This window comes from Ornithodoros turicata, unplaced genomic scaffold (assembly GCF_037126465.1).
Source record: "Ornithodoros turicata isolate Travis unplaced genomic scaffold, ASM3712646v1 ctg00000915.1, whole genome shotgun sequence".
NCBI lineage: Eukaryota > Metazoa > Arthropoda > Arachnida > Ixodida > Argasidae > Ornithodoros > Ornithodoros turicata.
The window spans coordinates 267,639-286,946 of record NW_026999417.1 but is presented as its reverse complement, the minus strand read 5'-3'; the positions used below and the strand labels follow the sequence as shown (position 1 = coordinate 286,946).

Sequence of the window (19,308 nt, the reverse complement as noted above, 5' to 3'; positions counted from 1 at the left end):
CTAGCAAATACCGCTGTCGTGCGCAAGAAGGCGTATCCGCTTTGAACAGAAAAAGAGGCTTCGCGCCAAAAGGAGTTGCAAGACATATTAGATACTCAGGTGATCAGCCCATCAACATCGACTTTCGCCTCACTCATAACCATAGCACCCAAAGAGGATGGAACTTTCACAGATCAGGTATGTACAAATCATCGCCTTGTCAATCAACAAACGGCCTATTCCCGTATCCAATACCCCGTATTGATGACATCATCACTAAGAAACGTGGATGCAAAAGTATATTCATGCATTGATCTGACCAATGGCTATTGGCAAGTGTAGACTGATCTGAAAAGCAGGAAACACTATCATGTAAAATTAAACAGCAAGGGCTTCCCAAAAGAATTGAGAGTCTCGCTTGTGACAGTTAATGCCAGAGGATTGACACGAAAAGCTTTTTGCACAAAAAAAAGTATTTGGTGCAAAAGACCCAAATTGAAAAATATGCACGACTATTCGATTCGGGATTCAGCATTCCCCCTCCCCATATTCGATTTGATATTCGATTCCACTTCAAATATTCGGATTCGCACACCTCTAATGTTTAGCATTTTTAGGCTTAGTTACACCCTGTTTAACAAGGCCGTACCACATGTGCAATGTTTTGTCATTTTTGAAAGGTGGTTCTGAGGGATCCTTAGAGCCTAGTGGATTTTGAGAAAAATACTAAAAGCACACTTGACAACAGCGCCATCCCCTGCTGCACCCTCCGCTCAAGGATATGCCGAAGCATTCTCCAGCGGCCCTTAAGTGTTAGAGCCTAGATTACACATCTTTTGTAGCATCGCGACTGCAATATGCTTACCGCTATATTCATCCCTATCCACCCTTTATTGCAGCTGTGCAGGCCCTTGGCTCCTTTTGACAACCTCTTTCCGACACTGCAACTCTTTCCGGGGCTCCTCCTTTCTCTTATCGCACCTCGTTTTCACCATGCACGTATGCTGGCGAACCCCAGAAAACCAAGAGAAAGCCTTAGTAAAAAGGTATCAGTGTATGTAAAAGTATGCAATGTATTAGTATTAGATTAGGTTAGGTATAGAAAGAAGGATACGAAGGTATAGGGTGAAGGTTTTTCATGCTAAGATGTCATGTTATTTTAACTTTATCTAACATGTTACTCTAACATCTACTATGTCATGCTAACCAAATGCTCTGCTGGCATGGTGTTGCCAAGGAGCAATTGACAAGCACCCTTGACCCAAGCCCCTAAATGGCCGAGGCCATAGTGGCGCATCACAGATTTCGAACTTCGTTTATCTTCATAAGTGGTGGTTGACTGGTTAAGAGAGCAGGGTAGGTAGCTTGCAAACCTTTATCGGATGAACGCATATTTTGCCAAATGAAGAGTCTTGCTGTATTCCAGGGTCTTCCGAGTAAGCTGTAGAGCGAGACATTTTGTGCAGTGCCCACATGCACAGACTGCAGCACTTTGTGATCATTCAACAGAGCTGCTAAATCAAGATCCGAGGAGTCCTTTGGTCTGCCATGAAGGGTACGCACTAATGCCCAGCAAGCACCAAGTGCAATCCCTTTATCTGCAAAAAAAAAAAAAAAGCAAAGAAAGATCATATTGTGGTATGTACACATTGTCAGCTGAATTTCAAGCACATGACCACCAGCCACAAAATATTACAAATTCTGCATCTGTTATTTATTTAGTTCATTAGCTGTGCTGCTGAGTGTGAACTAGTTAGCAGCAAATGTACAGTGTCGTCAAGAAAAATAATAACGAAAGAATGATTGACATTTCAACACGCTGGACTTGTATTATTTTACCCTCTTCATCTAAAATGTACATTGTAGCAATGGAACGTGAAAGTAAGGCAAAGAGAAAAGGTCAGTTGCCCATACATGACAGACGGACCAATTTGATAGTAGCCACACTGCAGTATGCAGATATTCTATGATGCCTGCTTCCCCATATGCCATCTTCGTCTTTTCTACGTCGTGCTAGGAGAATGCGCTCTTGTCACCCCAGTTAGTCAATTTTGAATCATCCATTTTTAAGAAGTTTAAACTTCGCATTGTGTAATTAGAAGAAAGAACAATGGTGTATGGCGCACCATATGCCCACGCGCTACCGCGCTGGCTCGTCAAGTCCCTACGAAGAAGGAGAGAAGCTCCCCAGCACATCCGGCCCTCCCGGACATTCCATCGTCCAGCAAACCATTAGTATTCCTAGGACATCCCTACAAGTCCGCGAACGTTAGGATCTGAACATCCAATGGATATATATGGGATATCCAACAACGACATTCGAGATTTGGTCTTCTCCGACAAACAACAGATGTCCTGTATACGTCTGCAGGATGTCATGCCCAGGATGTTTAAATATCTCATAGAAAGCTGCCTGCAGATCCCAGGGATATCCATCAGAGATCCAGGTGAGGAGGATTTGGGCACTGATTGAACCTCGCAGCAGCGTCACCAGGATGTCGTTCAGAGATATACGGATGAATGTTGTACGTTTTTAAAGACTTGTTCCGAATGTCAATTCAATTTCTACTTTTCCATAGTGCCGACAGCAAGCAAAAATAACTTGTCAGAGCGTGAGAATAGGGTGAACAAGTAAAAGCTGTAACAAATAAGTAACAGCAATGTATTTACGTAGCGCTCACATTACTGAGACGATAACCTGAATTAAAAACAGTATTTGACAGGAAGGGATGTTTCGAAAGTTGCTGGGTATACTTTGACTCGATACAGATGCACGAGAATCGCGACCACGCATCCTCGTCACCGTTACAAACGTTCCACGCCCCACTACACATGACGAACAGTTTGTATTTCAGTATATGCTTCACCCAGTTCGCAAATGGAGGTTACTGCGGTTTCCCCCAGTGCCCAAGGCAACTAATGCTAGCATCGTGCAAGGTACGACACTTATGCTGGTCACATTGTTGATGTACTGTGATCAATCTTGTACTGTCACAAACCTAGCCATAATGTCGAGTGACAAAAGCATTTTGATATATCTCATCAGAAGGTGTGGCATCGCACAGGATAGCATGGATAGCATAGTGCAACATATCTGAAACTGCATATATATATATATTCCGAACGATGCGCAGCTACCCAGAGCTGACGAGCCGCAAACACGGCGAAACACGTGTCCTCTGGTGCTGTCGCATCGTTCCATGAGTATCTGTTTCTCTGCGTGCAGCCATAGAAGCCATCTTAATCTGTAATTTTGAATTTCAAACACGTCTAGTGTCATTTACTTGTTTCTTTAATGGCTTTTTCCCCTCATTATAATTCACTGACTTGCACTGTGGCATTGAAGAGTGCTCAGTCACCCTCCCAGGTGTATATCGCTCGCTGAGCGACCCCCGGTTTGCCAATCCCGAACGATGCGCAGCTACCCAGAGCTGACGAGCCGCAAACACGTCGAAACACGTGTCCTCTGGTGCTGTCGCATCGTTCCATGAGTACCTGTTTCTCTGCGTGCAGCCATAGAAGCCATCTTATTCTGTAATTTTGAATTTCAAACACATCTAGTGTCATTTATTTGTTTGTTTCTTTAATGGCCTTTTCCCCTCATTATATATATATATATATGACGCACTGTCAGCGCCGACCCAAGATCGTGTCACTTCCCTACGCCGGGCTGACGAGTCCCAAGCAGGACGAAACAGCCGTACTCGGCTGAGAGTGCACGGTCAAATTGTAAACATATGCTCAACGTGCAGCTACAGAGCTTCGGCTATTTTCCCTTTGTATATGTACTTGCTAGCTTGCACTGCGGCCCCCACAGATGGCGCCGTCACCGTGGAACATTGGCGTCTCGCCGAGACGCACTGTCAGCGCCGACCCAAGATCGTGTCACTTCCCTACGCCGGGCTGACGAGTCCCAAGTAGGACGAAACAGCTGTACTCGGCTGGGAGTGCACGGTCAAATTGTAAACATATATATATATATATATATATATATATATATATATATATATCCCTATATATATATATATATATATATGCATATACAGGAGAAATAAGTTCGTACAGAGCACCACCAAAAGAATATTTTGAAATGACTTCATTGAATTCATTTTGAAATTACATAGACACGACGTTTCGAACGGTGGACCGTTCTTTTTCAAGTGAAAAGATATAATGAGCTGGTTAAAGAGAAAACACTCACTTCCGTGTGCTTCGACAGCGGTGGGGGAGGGAAATCGCAGTGCGTTGAGGTCGCCGAAGGGAGGTCATAAATTCTGTGTGCGGGGTCCTGTTGAGTGTGTTTCGCACGTGGGTGGGGGTTTCGGGGGGGGGGGGTGGCTGTTCCTAAGAAGCATTTGTATGGAAAGGACTCGTTTGCGTCGCGTAAACGGGTGTAGCTTCTTGGTGAATTGTAGGCGTTATTATTCATGTTTTTCACAGTGGACAGCGATCCCGGGTGTTTGTATAGGGCCGGATTGAATTGATGTATTAAAAATGATTCCTTCATTTCACGATCCCTATCGCTCTTGAATCCGGATTCTAATATGGCAATATAGAGTTTCTCGATTGCATGTTCTGGAAGGGCCATGTGCCTAGACAGCGGAAGCTCAGGAAGTGGTTCCACAGCTGGAACCACTTGCAAATGGGTCCCAAAGTGGCACACATGCAAGTGGTTTCCAAAGTGGACAATTTCCAAGTGGTTCCCAAAGGGGTATTTGCTTCATAAACAACTTGCAAGTGGTTCCACTTGCAGATATCTTTCACCTGGGCTAATTGTGTTGCGAAAAGGAGAACAGCGATGGTGGTTCTACTGGTGTCATCCCGGAACGGTATGTTGACGCTCTGAAGGGGGCCAATGTAGAGGACTACCATCTCTACAAATATACAGGGTGTTCCATTTAAGATTGACCCCACCTTTAAAAAATAATGAATCATCGCAGAAGAATGAAACCAAGTGCATAGTGTTACCAGTGACCTGGAGCATTTAATAGTATTTTTGTCGCGCAATTAAGTGATTAATTAATTAATTTAATTTTCAAACTTTTTAATTAGGAGTATCATACCGGAGATGTAAACTGTGAAGTTGTGGGCGTTGACATGAGAAAGCGAATGCAGTGTGTTGCAACTCTCTAGCTCATACGAGTCTTTTTTTCACGGGCCAGCAGAAAGGGCCCGGAGCTCCGAAACTACGACGGAATCAGTTTCCGTGGCGCGAAAAGAGCGCTTGATTGCAGCGCTTTCTCACGGCCGCTTGACGAACAAGCATGGATGCCGTCCGTTCCGCCTATGCTGTTATCTGTCACGGGTGCGGGGACACCAGCAAGGTCACTGCGGCGCTTTATCTCTTGATTCTTTGTTTTTTAGGCGTGAAACGACACAAAACACGGGAAGCGGAAGATATCTGCTCACGGCTTACCTTGAACCACGAGCGCGAGATTATTAAATCAATAAGAAAGAAAGAAAAGCTGTGGGCTATCACTGTGCCGACATTCTTTGTTGAACGCTCTGAGGGACAAACAATGCCCTACTCCAACAAACAGAAAGCGGACATGGTCCTTGCCCTAGGTGCTGCAGGGGGCAAAAAGAAAAAGGCAGTCAAGATATTTCAGAGGTGGCACCCTGGCACAAGACCACACCCATCGACTATTATCCGTCAATACGAGGCGCTGAAGCAATATGGCAGGTTCATCAATGAGCGTTGTAGGCCAGCGGAGCTGTCAGACTATGTTCGCGTCAACGTCTTGGCATTTCTTGAGGCATACCCTGAAGCTAGCCTCCGCGAGGCGAGCAGGCAGACAGACGTCCCGTCCACGGTGTTTAGAGTGGTAAAAGAAGCAGGCCTCCATCCATACCACATACAACTTCACCAAAGGTTGGAACAAAATGACTTTGAAAGCCGGTTGAACTACCCCAACTGGCTTTTGCAGATGGTCGATGAGAACCCCCAATTTCTAAGAAATGTCATATGGACTGACGAGGCAAATTTCTTTCGTGACGCACAGGTGAACTTGCATAACGCTCATTACTGGAGCGCTACTAATCCGCATTAATCCGCGCCAGCAGTATAAGTGGTCGCTCAACGTGTGGTGCGGTATCTGCGACGGAGCTCTCATTGGCCCCGTCTTCCTTGATGGGACACTGACCGCGGTGAGGTACCTCAATGAGATTCTATTGGGCCCCGTGGAAGAGTTCTGCGCCAACGTTCCACTGGCACGGCTTGGCAAGCTGTGGTTTCAGCACGATGGCGCACCCGCCCACAGCTCTAGCCAAGCCGATGGATAGGAAGGTACGGACCTGTGTCGTGGCCTGCGAGGTCACCAGACCTGACGCCGTTAGATTTCTTTCTGTGGGGATATCTGAAGGATCGCGTGTACGACCAGGAGACAACAACACCTGACGCCCTTAAGGCGAGGATCACGGAAGTGTGCCGCGGAATCCCCGCGACCACGTTGCGGAGGGCAACGGAGGACACAATTAAGAGATGCATGTTTTGTGTGACTGAGGAAGGCGATCTTTTCGAACACCTGCTCTGAATGTACATAGTATTGTTTCGGTCATGTTAAAATACCTGTGCAATGTTCTGTAAAATAAGTTGAATGAAAAAGAAGGCATACATTTTTTATCTACTCGTTTAATCCTTTGTTTGCTTGAACAAACTTCGGTTGCCAGTCAAAAAAAAAAAAAAAAAGACGATGGCTTGGTTAATAACGTTTCCTGCTTCCATTCCCAAGGTCGCGTGCTCTGAACGCGGGCGGAGACGCAAGCAATTTGTTTGAAGGCACGGATTGCTTAGGCATGCCGTCTCCTGGTGTGACTTACATACGATCTTTCGTGTGTAAGATTCCACCCACGTTAGAGAACTCCAAGTGGGCAAAATTAATTCACAGGCCGACTACCGTGGCGTCGGTCATGATCACCGTTGTCTCCCCTATAGTCATACCCCCCCCCCCAATTATTACTGTTATTATTTACATGCTCGCTTGCTTCCTTCCTTTCTTGCTTGCCCTGTGCAACATCTAGGACAAGCATCGTACCTACTGTCGCTTCGTTGCAAAAGACATAACTTGTGCTACAACGCAGAGAGTGGGTGCAAATGAAAAGGTGTAAAAGAGCGGCTTCATAAATTTCATAGCTAACAGCTTTTCTTTCTTTCTCATTGATTTAATAATCTCGCGCTCGTGGTTCAAGGTAAGCCGTGAGCAGTTATCTTCCGCTTCCCGTGTATGTGTCGTTTCACGCCTTAAAAAACAAAGAATCAAGAGATAAAGCTCCGCAGTGACCTTGCTGGTGTCCCCGCACCCGTGACAGATAACAGCATCGGCGGAACGGACGGCATCAATGCTTGTTCGTCAAGCGGCCGTGAGAAAGCGCTGCAATCAAGCGCTCTTTTCGCGCCACGGAAACTGATTCCGTCGTAGTTTCGGAACTCCGGGCCCTTTCTGCTGGCCCGGGAAAAAAAAGACTCGTATGAGCTAGAGAGTTGCAACACACTGCATTCGCTTTCCCATGTCAACGCCCACAACTTCACAGTTGACATCTCCGGTGTGATCCTCCTAATTAAAAAGTTAGAAAATTAAATTAATTAATTAATCAGTTAATTGCGCGACAAAAAATACTATTAAATGTTCCATGTCACTGGTAACACCATGCACTTGGTTTCATTTTTCTGCGATGATTCATTATTTTTTAAAGGTGGGGTCAATCTTAAATGGAACACCCTGTATAATGCTGTTAGAAGCCAATCCCGCTTTCCCTGAAACACATGCCTGGAGCATTACTTTTCTCCAGGCGTCAACTCTGACAATGCGGCTTCTGTGTCGGCACCGATTACTTCCGCTTCTTTCCAGTTTTCTGACAGGTTTACTGTAAACGTATTTTTCTGAACTGATTTTTCTGAACTGATTTTTCTGAACCTGAAGAAGTGCAGTCTCTTGCACGAAAGTTCTTGTTCGAATAAATATTACTTGCTCCTAACCGTTTTTCATGTTACGTGTGTATTTTTATTCACGATGAATTAATTTTCGCGAATTTCGCGACCGCTAAAAAATCGCCAAAACAATGTACTCCTGAACACAGCTTGACGTTTATCCCGCGAAAGAAAACAGCCCTGGAATCGCGAAAGTAAATACTCGCGAATAATTTCGCAAATGACTGAATGCGCGCGATTCGCTAAAATTAATACATCGTGAATATACAGGGTGTCCCAGCTAAATGCGAACATATTTTTAAAATATATACTACTATATCACGTTTTCCGAGATTAAATCAACTGCAATATAGCATATACTGAAGCGCACTCCTTAGTAGGGCATTAGCAAATCTAAGCATATCAAATAAGGCATATATGGCACTTATATAAGGCATATAAGGCAAATAAGGGCATAAGCAAATCTAACCTAAGGCAATATCTTAATTAACTTTCAATAATTAACTTTTAATTATAAAAGCTATGAAGTTGTCCCAATGAGAACATCTGTTCATTTCGGTCACCTGATATCGTAGCCGCTTTCAGAACAAAAATATGTTCGGTAGATCGTCCGCAAAAAATTCGTGAAGGAACACCGTTTTCTTCTCTATTTTGTTCATTGCGCATCTTCGGAGACGCCTCTTTCCTTCACCCCCAATGTGAGAGGGCGAAGGAGCCCAGTGCCGCCTCATGCGTCGAAGATGAGCTTTAACTTGCAGGAACAAAACAAAAGCAAATGTATCGGGTGACTCTATCGGAACTCCCCTTATCTTGGGTTGCATTTTCTGTTTTCTTTTAATCTTTTTCCAGGACGCAAGAGGGGATAGTGTGCTATTTCGACCATCTCACCTTGGGGGTGGAGGAAAGACGCGTCTCCTAAGATGCACAATGAACAAAAAAAAACAAATAAACGGTCTTCCTTCACGAATTTTTAGCGGACGATCTACCGAACGAATTTTTGTTCTGAAAACGGCTACGATATCAGGTGACCGAAAGGAACAGATGTTCTCATTGGGACAACTTCGTAGCTTTTATACCGTATTTTCACGCGTATTAGCCGTGGCTTATGCGCGATATTTTTTTTTTCGCGGACACTCTGCGGCTTATCCGCGGGTGCGGCTTATCTGATGACTATTTTTCCCTGGTATGTTCCCTATACCCCGGATTAAACGAAAAGGCCGACAGTGCCTCATGTTTTTCGGAACAGGACCGCCCTCCCAGTGCACGAACAATACCCAACAGGGGCGGGCTTTAACAAAAGGGGTGACAGTGATTCGTGTCTCTTGGAACACCACTAACCCGTCAATCCACGAAAAACACGCAACAAGGGCACAATCCGATCTTAGTAGAACAGTAGAACTGACCACCTTTGTTATACATGCCGACACCGGAATGTGGACCACAGGGTTTATGGCCTTCCCTACACTCTCCTTTGCTGGCAGACCCACAGGAAGGGTTGAATACACCTGACATCGGGATAAAACGTGGTCAGATAAGCGTTAGTTCTCATTTGACGAGAGCAGCAGCATTCGTGGACACGGGCACGATAGTTAGAGGTGAGACATGGCTCCAACGCGGAGGCACAGCTACGACACTAAAAGTCGTCAACTTCGCGGACCAGTACATTAACAGGGCAGCTAGCAGGGAGTGCGACGTCGACGAGCGTTGAGAGTCTCTATTGATTTTGTATGTGCATCACTGGTTTAGCGCACAAAGCTGTCGCGTCGTATTACCCGCGGCTTATCTGCGAGTGCGGCTTATCTGCAAAAACATTTTCAAAATGTATCTAAAAACGAGTCCTGCGGCTTATCTGCGGTGCGGCTAATACGCGTGAAAATACGGTAATTGAAAAGTTAATTATTGAAAGTTAATTAAGACAGTGTCTTAGGAGTTTGCTAATGCCTTCTTAGGGAGTGCCCTTCAGCATATGTTATATTGCAATGGGTTTCATCTCGGAAAAAGTGATATATACATTTTTAAAAGATATGTTCGCATTTAGCTGGGACACCCTGTATACGTTTACAGTATGTCAACAGGCTTCAGTGTCACACCGGACTTGTCGCAGTGAGCTACTGCACGAACAGAAAAACGAAAAGAAAAAAAAACGACGCTGGATCATTTTAAAGAGGTTTTTCATTTGGGAGAAAAGCAGGTGGAGCACAAGCTCAGTACGTCGGAACAGAGTCGGGAGTCCCACAAAAACGTCCGCACAACAGCCCAGAAAAAGCACTTTGGCCATCAACTTCTTATCATTCAGGGAATGTCTCAGACGATTGTATAGCACACAAGATAGAGACATCTTGTCAGATAATAATACTGCTTTGAGCGCTGGAAACTGCTGGATCAAGAGCCGAACCAAGTGTCAGCGAGCGCGAAATTACGTGGGGAAGAAAGACGATTTGAGGTAAACCAAATGCATTCTGACTGAACTTCAAACGTTCGCTCTACGACGCTGAGTTCGCGAAGTAGTGATAACAATCGAGAAGAGCAGCTTCCACATGGTTAGACGAGGCAAGTCTGCGACCGAAAGCATTACGCGCGTTATGCAAAGAGCAAGAAGAGCGGATTCAGTTCTTCTTTGAGTTCAAGCCGCTTCAGGCTGAGACAGGTACGACGTACTATATACTATTACGACTTCATCGCCATTTTGGGCATCCCTGGCCACTCGAGCGGACATCTTACTCGACAGCAGCTGGAATCTTTCCACACCCGCAAGAAAAGGGAAAAGAGGGTCAGCTTCTCGGAACCCACCAAGGTCTCCAATCCCTTTCCCACGACGCGCCGGCTATTTAAGCGTTGACCCGGCGCCCAGACTTGTCTCTGTTTGTACATTATGTAATATATACGTTGTCTCCCTTGTCAACTGGCCTCTGCCTCGTTTGTGCCTACCGGCGTTGGGAAGTTCGGCCACCTATCTTCCCCAGGCTCGCAACAACTGGATGGCAGCGACGGGATCGTCCACAGTGCTCCACTGGCAGACGGCGGCGGAGCGAAGTCCATTGGTCCTGCTGTACAACTGGTGAGTGATTTGCTCATGTTGCCCTGTGGCCAGGATTAGATTTGTGGGGTTGAATCATTTCTAATTCCGGGAGTCCCTCCGAGCGCAAATAGTTTTGCTGAGGTTTAACGGAGGAGTGTACGGGCAACGTCACTAGCAACAGCATGGATCTAACACAGTTCCTTAGGACAGACTTGCTTCGCGTGTGCAAGGAATTCGGGCTAAAAGTGAACAGCACGGCGAAAAAGGCACAGGTTATCGAAGCCATGAAAGAGGCTGACCTAGGCGAGGACGATATACTGGAGACATTAGAGCAAATCAGGTGCGAGAAAGAACGGGAAAAAGAAGCACAGGAACGAGAGAAGGAAAGCAGAAACCATGAGCGAGAGCTCGAGAAGCTGAGGCTAGAAGCGGAACTAAATCGACAGTCAGGGGGGGTCAGTCTCAAAATGCACAGTTTGTCCCCAGAACCGAGAGCATTGATATGTCTAGGCTGCTGCAGCCGTTCAAGTTGGGTCAGGACATTGGCTTGTTTTTAGTTAACTTTGAACGCGCTTGCGAAAGGGAGAACTACGCCAGGGACTCGTGGCCGGCTAGATTAATGACAGTTCTGCCGTGTGAGGCGGCCGACAGCGTAGCGCGTTTGTCCGCCGAAGACGCCAAGTGTTACGATAAAGTAAAGCAGGGCCTCTTGAAACGGTTCCGTCTGTCGGCGGAAGCGTTCCGTCTGAGATTCCGCGACGGAGAGAGCCGCAACGTCAGTAGCTACGCGGAAAGGGGGTTCGAAATCAAGGCAAACCTTCAGGAATGGTTAGAGAGCGCTGACGCGTTGAAAGACCCTCATAAAATGCTAGAAATAATTGCGTTGGAGCAATTTTTCAATGAAGTGCCCGATCAGGTGCGAAATTGGGTTCGGGAAAAATCCGGTGTCGTGACTATAGAAGCAGCTGCAGACCTAGCAGATGAGTATGTTTCTATAAAAGGTATGGATTTGAAAGAGGGAAAACTGGCTACGAGACACAGAAAGCCCCATCCCGAGAACGGCCGGAAAAAGGAGACACGGAACAATCAAGAAGCGTCCGGGAAAGATAACCCAGTTTCAGAACGAGGTCGTGAGCGACCAGAGGAGAAACAGAAAGTGAGAGCTTTCGAAAAGAAGCGGCCCATTGTTTGTCATAGATGTAAAGAAGAGGGACACATTGCGGCGGGTTGTAGGAAACCACGGGTTGCTTTAGCTTACGGAAGCGATAGTGGCGAGGTCGGAGAAGACGAGTTAATGAGACCGTATCTATACGAGCTAACAGTAAATGGGCGTCCCTGCACCGTTTTGCGGGACAGTGGAGCAAGTCTAGATCTAGTGCACCCATCTTATGTCTCGGCAGAGCATTTCGTGTCTAAGTGTGCTTGGATACGCCAGGTCATGGAGGAAGAAAGCGTGTGCCTCCCAGTTGCCGAGATCATCATTGAGGGGCCTTTCGGGGAATTTCGTACGGAAGCGGCCGTGACGGACAGGCTGCCGAGGGAGTACCTGTATCTGCTGTCAAACCGTACGGCACACCTAATGCGTAAGGCAGGCATCAGAATAGACGAGGGGAAAGTTCTCGCTGTAACCAGAGCCCAAGCACGCAAACTAAGGGTCACCGAAGCCGAAAAGTTGAGGGAAACGGAGCAGAACGATCACCGTAAAGAGGAAAACGCGGGAAATGGGGATGAACAGGAATCAGGCGAGACAGACAGTTCTAACCACGTAGAACGCGGTGAGGGCATAGCGAGCGATATGGTAGAGCTTGATGCAAAACAAGGGAGCGAATTGCTTGCACCATCGGACGGAGCCGTGAATAGCTTGTTGAGAGTGGACAAAAGGGAACTCATAAGGCTCCAGGCAGACGACCCGACGTTAAGAAAACTCAGTAGCGCGCCCGAAGAGGGCATTGCACGGAAGAACGTAAAAATAGTAGCGAAAGAGGGCATCCTTTACCGTCATTATGCCGATCGTATGGGACAGTAGTAGATCAGGTCGTCGTACCTCAAAGCTTGCGAGGGGAAATTCTCAAGATGTGCCACAGTAACTCGTGGGCGGGCCACTTAGGAGTACGTAAGACGAAGCAACGACTCTTGCAAGAATGGTACTGGCCGGGTTGTTTCAAGGATGTAGAGAAGTACGTTCGCGCTTGTGATACGTGTCAAAGGGTGGGAAAACCCAATGAACGCTGCAAAGCCCCACTAACGTTAGTACCGGTCATCTCGGAGCCGTTCCAACGGTTAGTGATTGACGTAGTAGGACCGCTCCCGGTCTCCAAGTCAGGCTTCCGGTATATACTGACGCTCATCTGCCCCGCGACAAAATTTCCTGAAGTCGTGCCCTTGAGGGAACAGTGCTCACCAGAAATTGTAGATGGGCTTCTTTCGGTGTTTTCGCGTCTCGGATTCCCCAAAGAAATACAATGTGATAATGGGTCCGTGTTCACCAGCGCGTTGACGACAACTTTCCTTGAGAAGTGCGGTATTAAGGTTATTCATAGTTCACTCCACCACCCGCAGAGCAACTGCGTGGAGAAATGGCATTCGGTGCTCAAACGAGTGTTACGAGCACTGACCTACGAACACAAAGCAGACTGGGAGTCATGTCTGCCAGGTACTATGTTTGCACTGCGTTCAGTCCCTCATGAGGCGACGGGCTTTAGTCCAGCGGAGTTAGTCTACGGGCGCAACCTACGTTCTCCTATGACTTTAATCAGGGAAAGGTGGGAAGGTAATGAGAGCGACAACACCGTCGTAGATTACGTCACAGACCTTCTGCAACGCCTGCAGGATTCGAGAGAAATAGCTGAAGAAAACATGCGCGAAGCCCAGAAACGCGCCAAGGCATACTATGACAGGAACGCGCGTCCTAGAACTTACAAGGAAGGCGAGAAAGTGCTCGTTCTGCGACCCACTCGAGCAAATAAACTTCAAGTCCATTGGGATGGGCCCTTTTCAGTTGTGAGGAAGCTATAAGACACAACGTATATGATCGAGTTCCGTGGGAAAAGGAAAGAAGTTCGTACGTATCATACGAACCTGATGAAACCCTACGTTGACTCAACCCATACTGTTAGCGTCGCATTAAACATGCCAGAAGAGCAGCCTGTGGATATACCCGAATGGGGCGAAATTCGAAACCTAACGTAGAAGAAATTGTCTCAACGGTAGTGGCGGGAGAGAGGGTCCTTAGCGAATCCCAAGTTGATGATCTACGAGAGTTACTGCGTGAGTTTGAGGGGTTATTCTCAGACAAGCCGGGCAAAACAGATTTGATTTGCCATGATATAGAGCTGACCACCGACGTCCCTGTGCGATCCCGAGCGTATCGCATATCTCCCCGTCAAGAAGAGATTATGAAAAGGGAAATCAAGCGTATGCTCGAGTTAGGTGTTATCGAGTCTGCTGACAGCGACTATACGTCTCCCTTAATAATTGTAGAAGTCCCAGGTAAAGAGCCAAGACCCTGTATTGATTACGGGAAATTGAACAAAACAAATTGAAAAAAAAAATAACAAAAAGCCAAGTGTACCCCATACCGAATCTGGAAGAGAGGGTCGAGAAGGTGAGCAAGGTGAGGTACATCTCCACATTGGACCTTGTCAGGGGTTACTGGCAAGTGCCAATGACGGAGAGAGCCAAGAGATATGCCGCCTTCACGACGCCAATTGGAACGTTCAGACCGCTCATGCTGAGTTTCGGTCTGAAAAACGCACCCTTTTGTTTTTCGAGGCTGATGGACGAGGTGTTACGGGGTGCAGAAAAATACGCTGTCCCGTACCTAGATGATGTGGCTATTTTTTCCGAATCGTGGGACGAACATATAGAACATCTTCGCGACGTATTCGGCCGACTTACACGCGCAGGGCTGACTTTGAAAGCCACGAAATGTCACCTCGGTCAGGCCGAAGTGTTGTATTTAGGTCATCGGGTAGGACAAGGTTACCGCCGACCAGCTGAACTCAAAGTGGCAGCAATAGTAAACTTCCCCAGGCCCCAAAATAAAACCGAACTTCGTGCATTTTTGGGACTCACAGGGTACTACCGAAGCTATATCCGACAATACTCAGAGCTTGCTAGCCCTTTGACCGATGCGCTTCGAAAATCCGCACCAACTAAGATTCAGTGGGACGGCGAAAAGGAAAACGCTTTCTTGCTCTTGAAAACTGTACTGTCTGAACCTCCCGTCCTTCGTGCACCAGACTACACGAAACCGTTCATTGTACAGTGTGACGCCAGTAACAGAGGAATGGGAGTTGTGCTATGCCAAGAGGCCACAAATAATCAGGAACACCCTGTCCTTTTCGCAAGTCGCAAACTGTCGGTGAGGGAAGAGGCTTATAGCGCTTCTGAGAAGGAATGCGCCTGCCTGGTGTGGGCCACCCAAAAATTGGCATGCTATTTGTATGGCACACAGTTCATCTTGGAGACTGACCAGTGCCCGCTGACATGGTTAAATCAAATGTCGGGAAAAAACGGCAGACTACTGAGATGGAGTCTAGCGCTGCAACAGCATGATTTCTCTGTGCGCTATAAAAAAGGGAAAAACCACGTAAACGCAGAGTGCCTAAGCCGCTGCTAGAAAAGAGAGAGAGAGAAAAAAAAAAGGTTGCTCTTTTGTGTCATGCTGTTCGCCAAACGGGGCAAAAATTAATCTACTGCGTTTTGTATGTTCCCATGGTATCCTGAAGGAGCTTTGTTGATAATGGGTTTGCTAAAGGGGTTGTTGCCCGTCGTGAAATTGAAAACAAAAACATTAAATTAGTAAGTTTTGCGTTGACCGTGTTGAATCCTGGCACAGTGGGGACAAGGGTGGATTGCTCTAAGGTTGGACGCTGGTATCCGTGTGCTTTGTTCTGTTGTTGTTTGTTGTCGTCATTGTGCTTTCTTGGAGTGATCCAGTTCCGCAACAAGAGACAAAGGGATGAGAAATGCCATGAGTCATGGGAAAGTCTGGACTCTCCAACTGCCTCATTGACCACTGCCGGAGATTCAGGAAACAACCGCAATCGTGAGAGCCGATGATTATACTCGTCACACTCTGAGCAAGAGCCATTTGGATCGTCGACACCTCTGTAGCGACAGCCAGGGAGCACGGGTGCCTTCTACTGGACTCTTCTACCAATCGGGTCGGAGCCTGTTACTTCATCTTCTGGCCCAGAGACCAACCTCGTCGTGCTACCAGCGTTAAGCTGCTTGCTCGTCCGAGGTCTTCCCGGGGCGGCGACGAGCTATTACGACTTCATCGCCATTTTGGGCATCCCTGGCCACTCGAGCGGACATATTACTCGACAGCAACTGGAATCTTTCCACACCCGCAAGAAAAGGGAAAAGAGGGTCAGCTTCTCGGAACCCACCAAGGTCTCCAATCCCTTTCCCACGACGCGCCGGCTATTTAAGCGTTGACCCGGCGCCCAGACTTGTCTCTGTTTGTACATTATGTAATATATACGTTGTCTCCCTTGTCAACTGGCCTCTGCCTCGTTTGTGCCTACCGGCGTTGGGCAGTTCGGCCACCTATCTTCCCCAGGCTCGCAACAATACGTAAATACAACAACAAACAAACAAAAAGGACACGGAAACAGACAAAACGAAGCACCATCTTGTAGCGGTGTCTTCGCCCTCAAACTTTCACATTATTTCTAGGAAAAAAATCTTCCCGGGAACAGCACTGCAAAGGGTATTGCCCCGACGGCAGTTTTATAGGCTGCGCATTCAAGGACACGGCCCACCCGGGGACGGAGCGCGTTATCAAGGGGCCCTTCTCCAATAAACGAAGGATCGGCCTCACTTTGCCTCCCTCCACGGTGTACGCGGATTTGAAGGAAGACCAGAGCATGCGACTAGCAATTGGGAATGTACTTTCCATCATCGGGCTACACTTAGATTCCTCTTGAACCCTTATTATAAGCAACGTATCCTTGCGGGTGCCTTACTCACGTGCAGCATTCGCCTAACCTCGTTTTGTTCTGGCTTCCGCGCACTGTAACTGCCAGAAGCGTGGTTTAGGAAATAGACCTATCCCTATTTACAAACAAATTATGTCAGATGATACAACAGTGGTTTCTAGTTTCAGTGGTGGTTTCTCATATTGTAAGACTTTTTTGCACTTATGTATATATTAATAGTTGCATAGCCTTGTTCTGTTCTATTCTACAGGTAGCCCTTTCTAAAGATTCCAGTACCAGTACCAGTTCCACCACTAGCACAGCACACAGCACTGAACAACAATGGCTTTCAGCTAACCTACGTAAGATTCCTCCATTAAAGGGGTTGTGACACTTTGATCGGTGGCATTACATGACGCATGCATTGTACTGCCCACCAGAGTACAGGGAATTTTTTTTTCTACGTGTCGTACTTGGCGGGATACAAACCCTAAAACACACGTCTGAGTAAAGAACAGACGTCAGAGACATCAGAGCTGTGGCCACTTCCATTGGTAGCCATAAGCACATGACTTCTCTCGCGCTGCCTCACTGGTTTTGACTCGTGCTGTGATGTCAGAGCCAGGAGCTTTGGTATTGGCAGCGCCAATTTTCTACGCTTCTCTTCGCTGTAAAAGTGAATACAGGTGCAAGGTCTTTTACATTTATCTGGGATAACCTGGGATGACGCGGCGCAACCCCTTTAAAAGAACGTAACACATACAGAAGGCTATTTATATTCAGTCTACCCTTCATTTTCCTCTAGTTGCACATATCTGTATGATGTCATCACGACCAACTCTGCACTGATATGACCACCATCCACCTTAATGTATTGGTAGCTGTGCCACCTTGCAGGAGAGTTATCAGGTCGTCTAGGAAAATGTCAATGTCAATTCCATGTGGCTGTACTTCAATCTTAGTTTATCTCTTCAATTTGTGTTACTGCAGCACTTTTGCAGCAATGCTTCCCATGGTTGTAGCGCATGTGAATCACTGTGATGGATGTGGTGGCCGGGACTTTCTTATAGTAAATTTTTGCCTTTATTTCCTTTCAGATGTTTTATATTAAGCTAAGGTTATCCACAGGACAGGGCTGTACTATACAGTACTGTACGTACAGGAGGAGTTTAGCGTATGAGGAGTATGTGGGCACCAGTGGATGTATCAAGAAAAAAGCAGGTTGACTAAGTAGCTAAGAAATCCACTCCAACTATGCAGTTACTTTAAAGATAATGTCCCAACTTTCTGTCACTATATTAATCCCGAAAATGGCTGTTATACCACTTCTATATACGTAAGCGCTGCAAGAAGTGTATGCTTTTATCTGGCCAGGCACATTGCAGATTGTAAGCAGTAGTTATGCTGCATGATCCTGCTGCTGTGCAGGAAGTATATTAATTAGCAGTGCCACTCTGTGTTCGCTATATGTTCCGGGGCTATTTCAGTGCATATTGTTCTGTGCATGTTATTGGTGATAGTGCAGCTGCACCATATTGGGTGCCATCAATTTTGCTATATGTTGTAGTTGGATGCTCCTGTAGTAATGGACTGTCGAGGTCATAACACAATACTCGTAGTTTTCACAGTGCACTTGAAGTCACCGTGTCACGGTGACTTCCATTTGGGCAGCTGTCCTACATTGTCAAAGTTCGTATCCTGCGCCCTCATATACCACCATGCGAAAAGTGAGGAGGATTAAGCACACTTTACCGTCCGGTTCCTTGATCCAACTCAAGTGAGACAGTAGTGCAGTGACCACAGGGATGTTGCATAAATGGCACTGTGGTCGAACGTTGCACCTGATGAAAGAAAGAAACGACCAAAAAACGGGTTATGAAAATGTGCTCTATACTTCAGTGCTTGCAGGATCATTTTGTCTGAAGTTCTATAGACTGTGGTTTGTTACTCTAGAGCACATGGTTGTACCAACGCAGACATTTGAAATGGCTGACTGTTGCTCGAGGCCAGTGATGGGCAAAGTACCTCAAAATTGTACTTAAAGTAAAGTACCAGTACCTGGTGTCATTAGTACTTCAAGTACACTACAAAGTACCCAATTCCATATGTACTTCAAGCAAAGTACAAAGCACTAAGCAAAATACTTCAAGTACTTATCAAGTACATCTCCAATTTAATTTGTATCACTTTGCATTTCACTGTTTAGTATCTGTGTCTTCCTTTTTTGGCAAAACTTTAACGAGCATTCTTGACAAATGCTCTAAAACCATAAAGTCCTGGCTTAAGTGCTAACCCATGTATATGAACTTAATCAGATGTTATAATTTGCAGTTACATGTAGAGAGGTAATCAGTCAGCTGTGCTGCGATTATGCAAAATAGTATTATAGCATGACTGATCCAAGATCGCCCGCCTAGTGTGGTGTTCCAGTACTAATCTTCGGGTATAAGAGGCTA

At 46.4% G+C, this 19,308-nt stretch overlaps 1 protein-coding gene across 3 annotated transcripts in view; it reads right to left on the bottom strand.

Annotated features, from left to right (window-relative positions):
- LOC135375679 (spatacsin-like) overlaps positions 1-19,308 on the bottom strand; it is a 504,414-nt gene that overhangs the window by 246,301 nt on the left and 238,805 nt on the right. For all 3 annotated transcript variants that reach the window (XM_064608337.1, XM_064608338.1, XM_064608339.1), the window contains 2 exons: positions 18,605-18,693; positions 1,353-1,577 (listed from right to left, as the gene is read on the bottom strand). In XM_064608337.1, the coding sequence (XP_064464407.1) occupies positions 1,353-1,577; positions 18,605-18,693 (314 nt within the window). The remainder of the gene's footprint in view (positions 1-1,352; positions 1,578-18,604; positions 18,694-19,308) is intronic.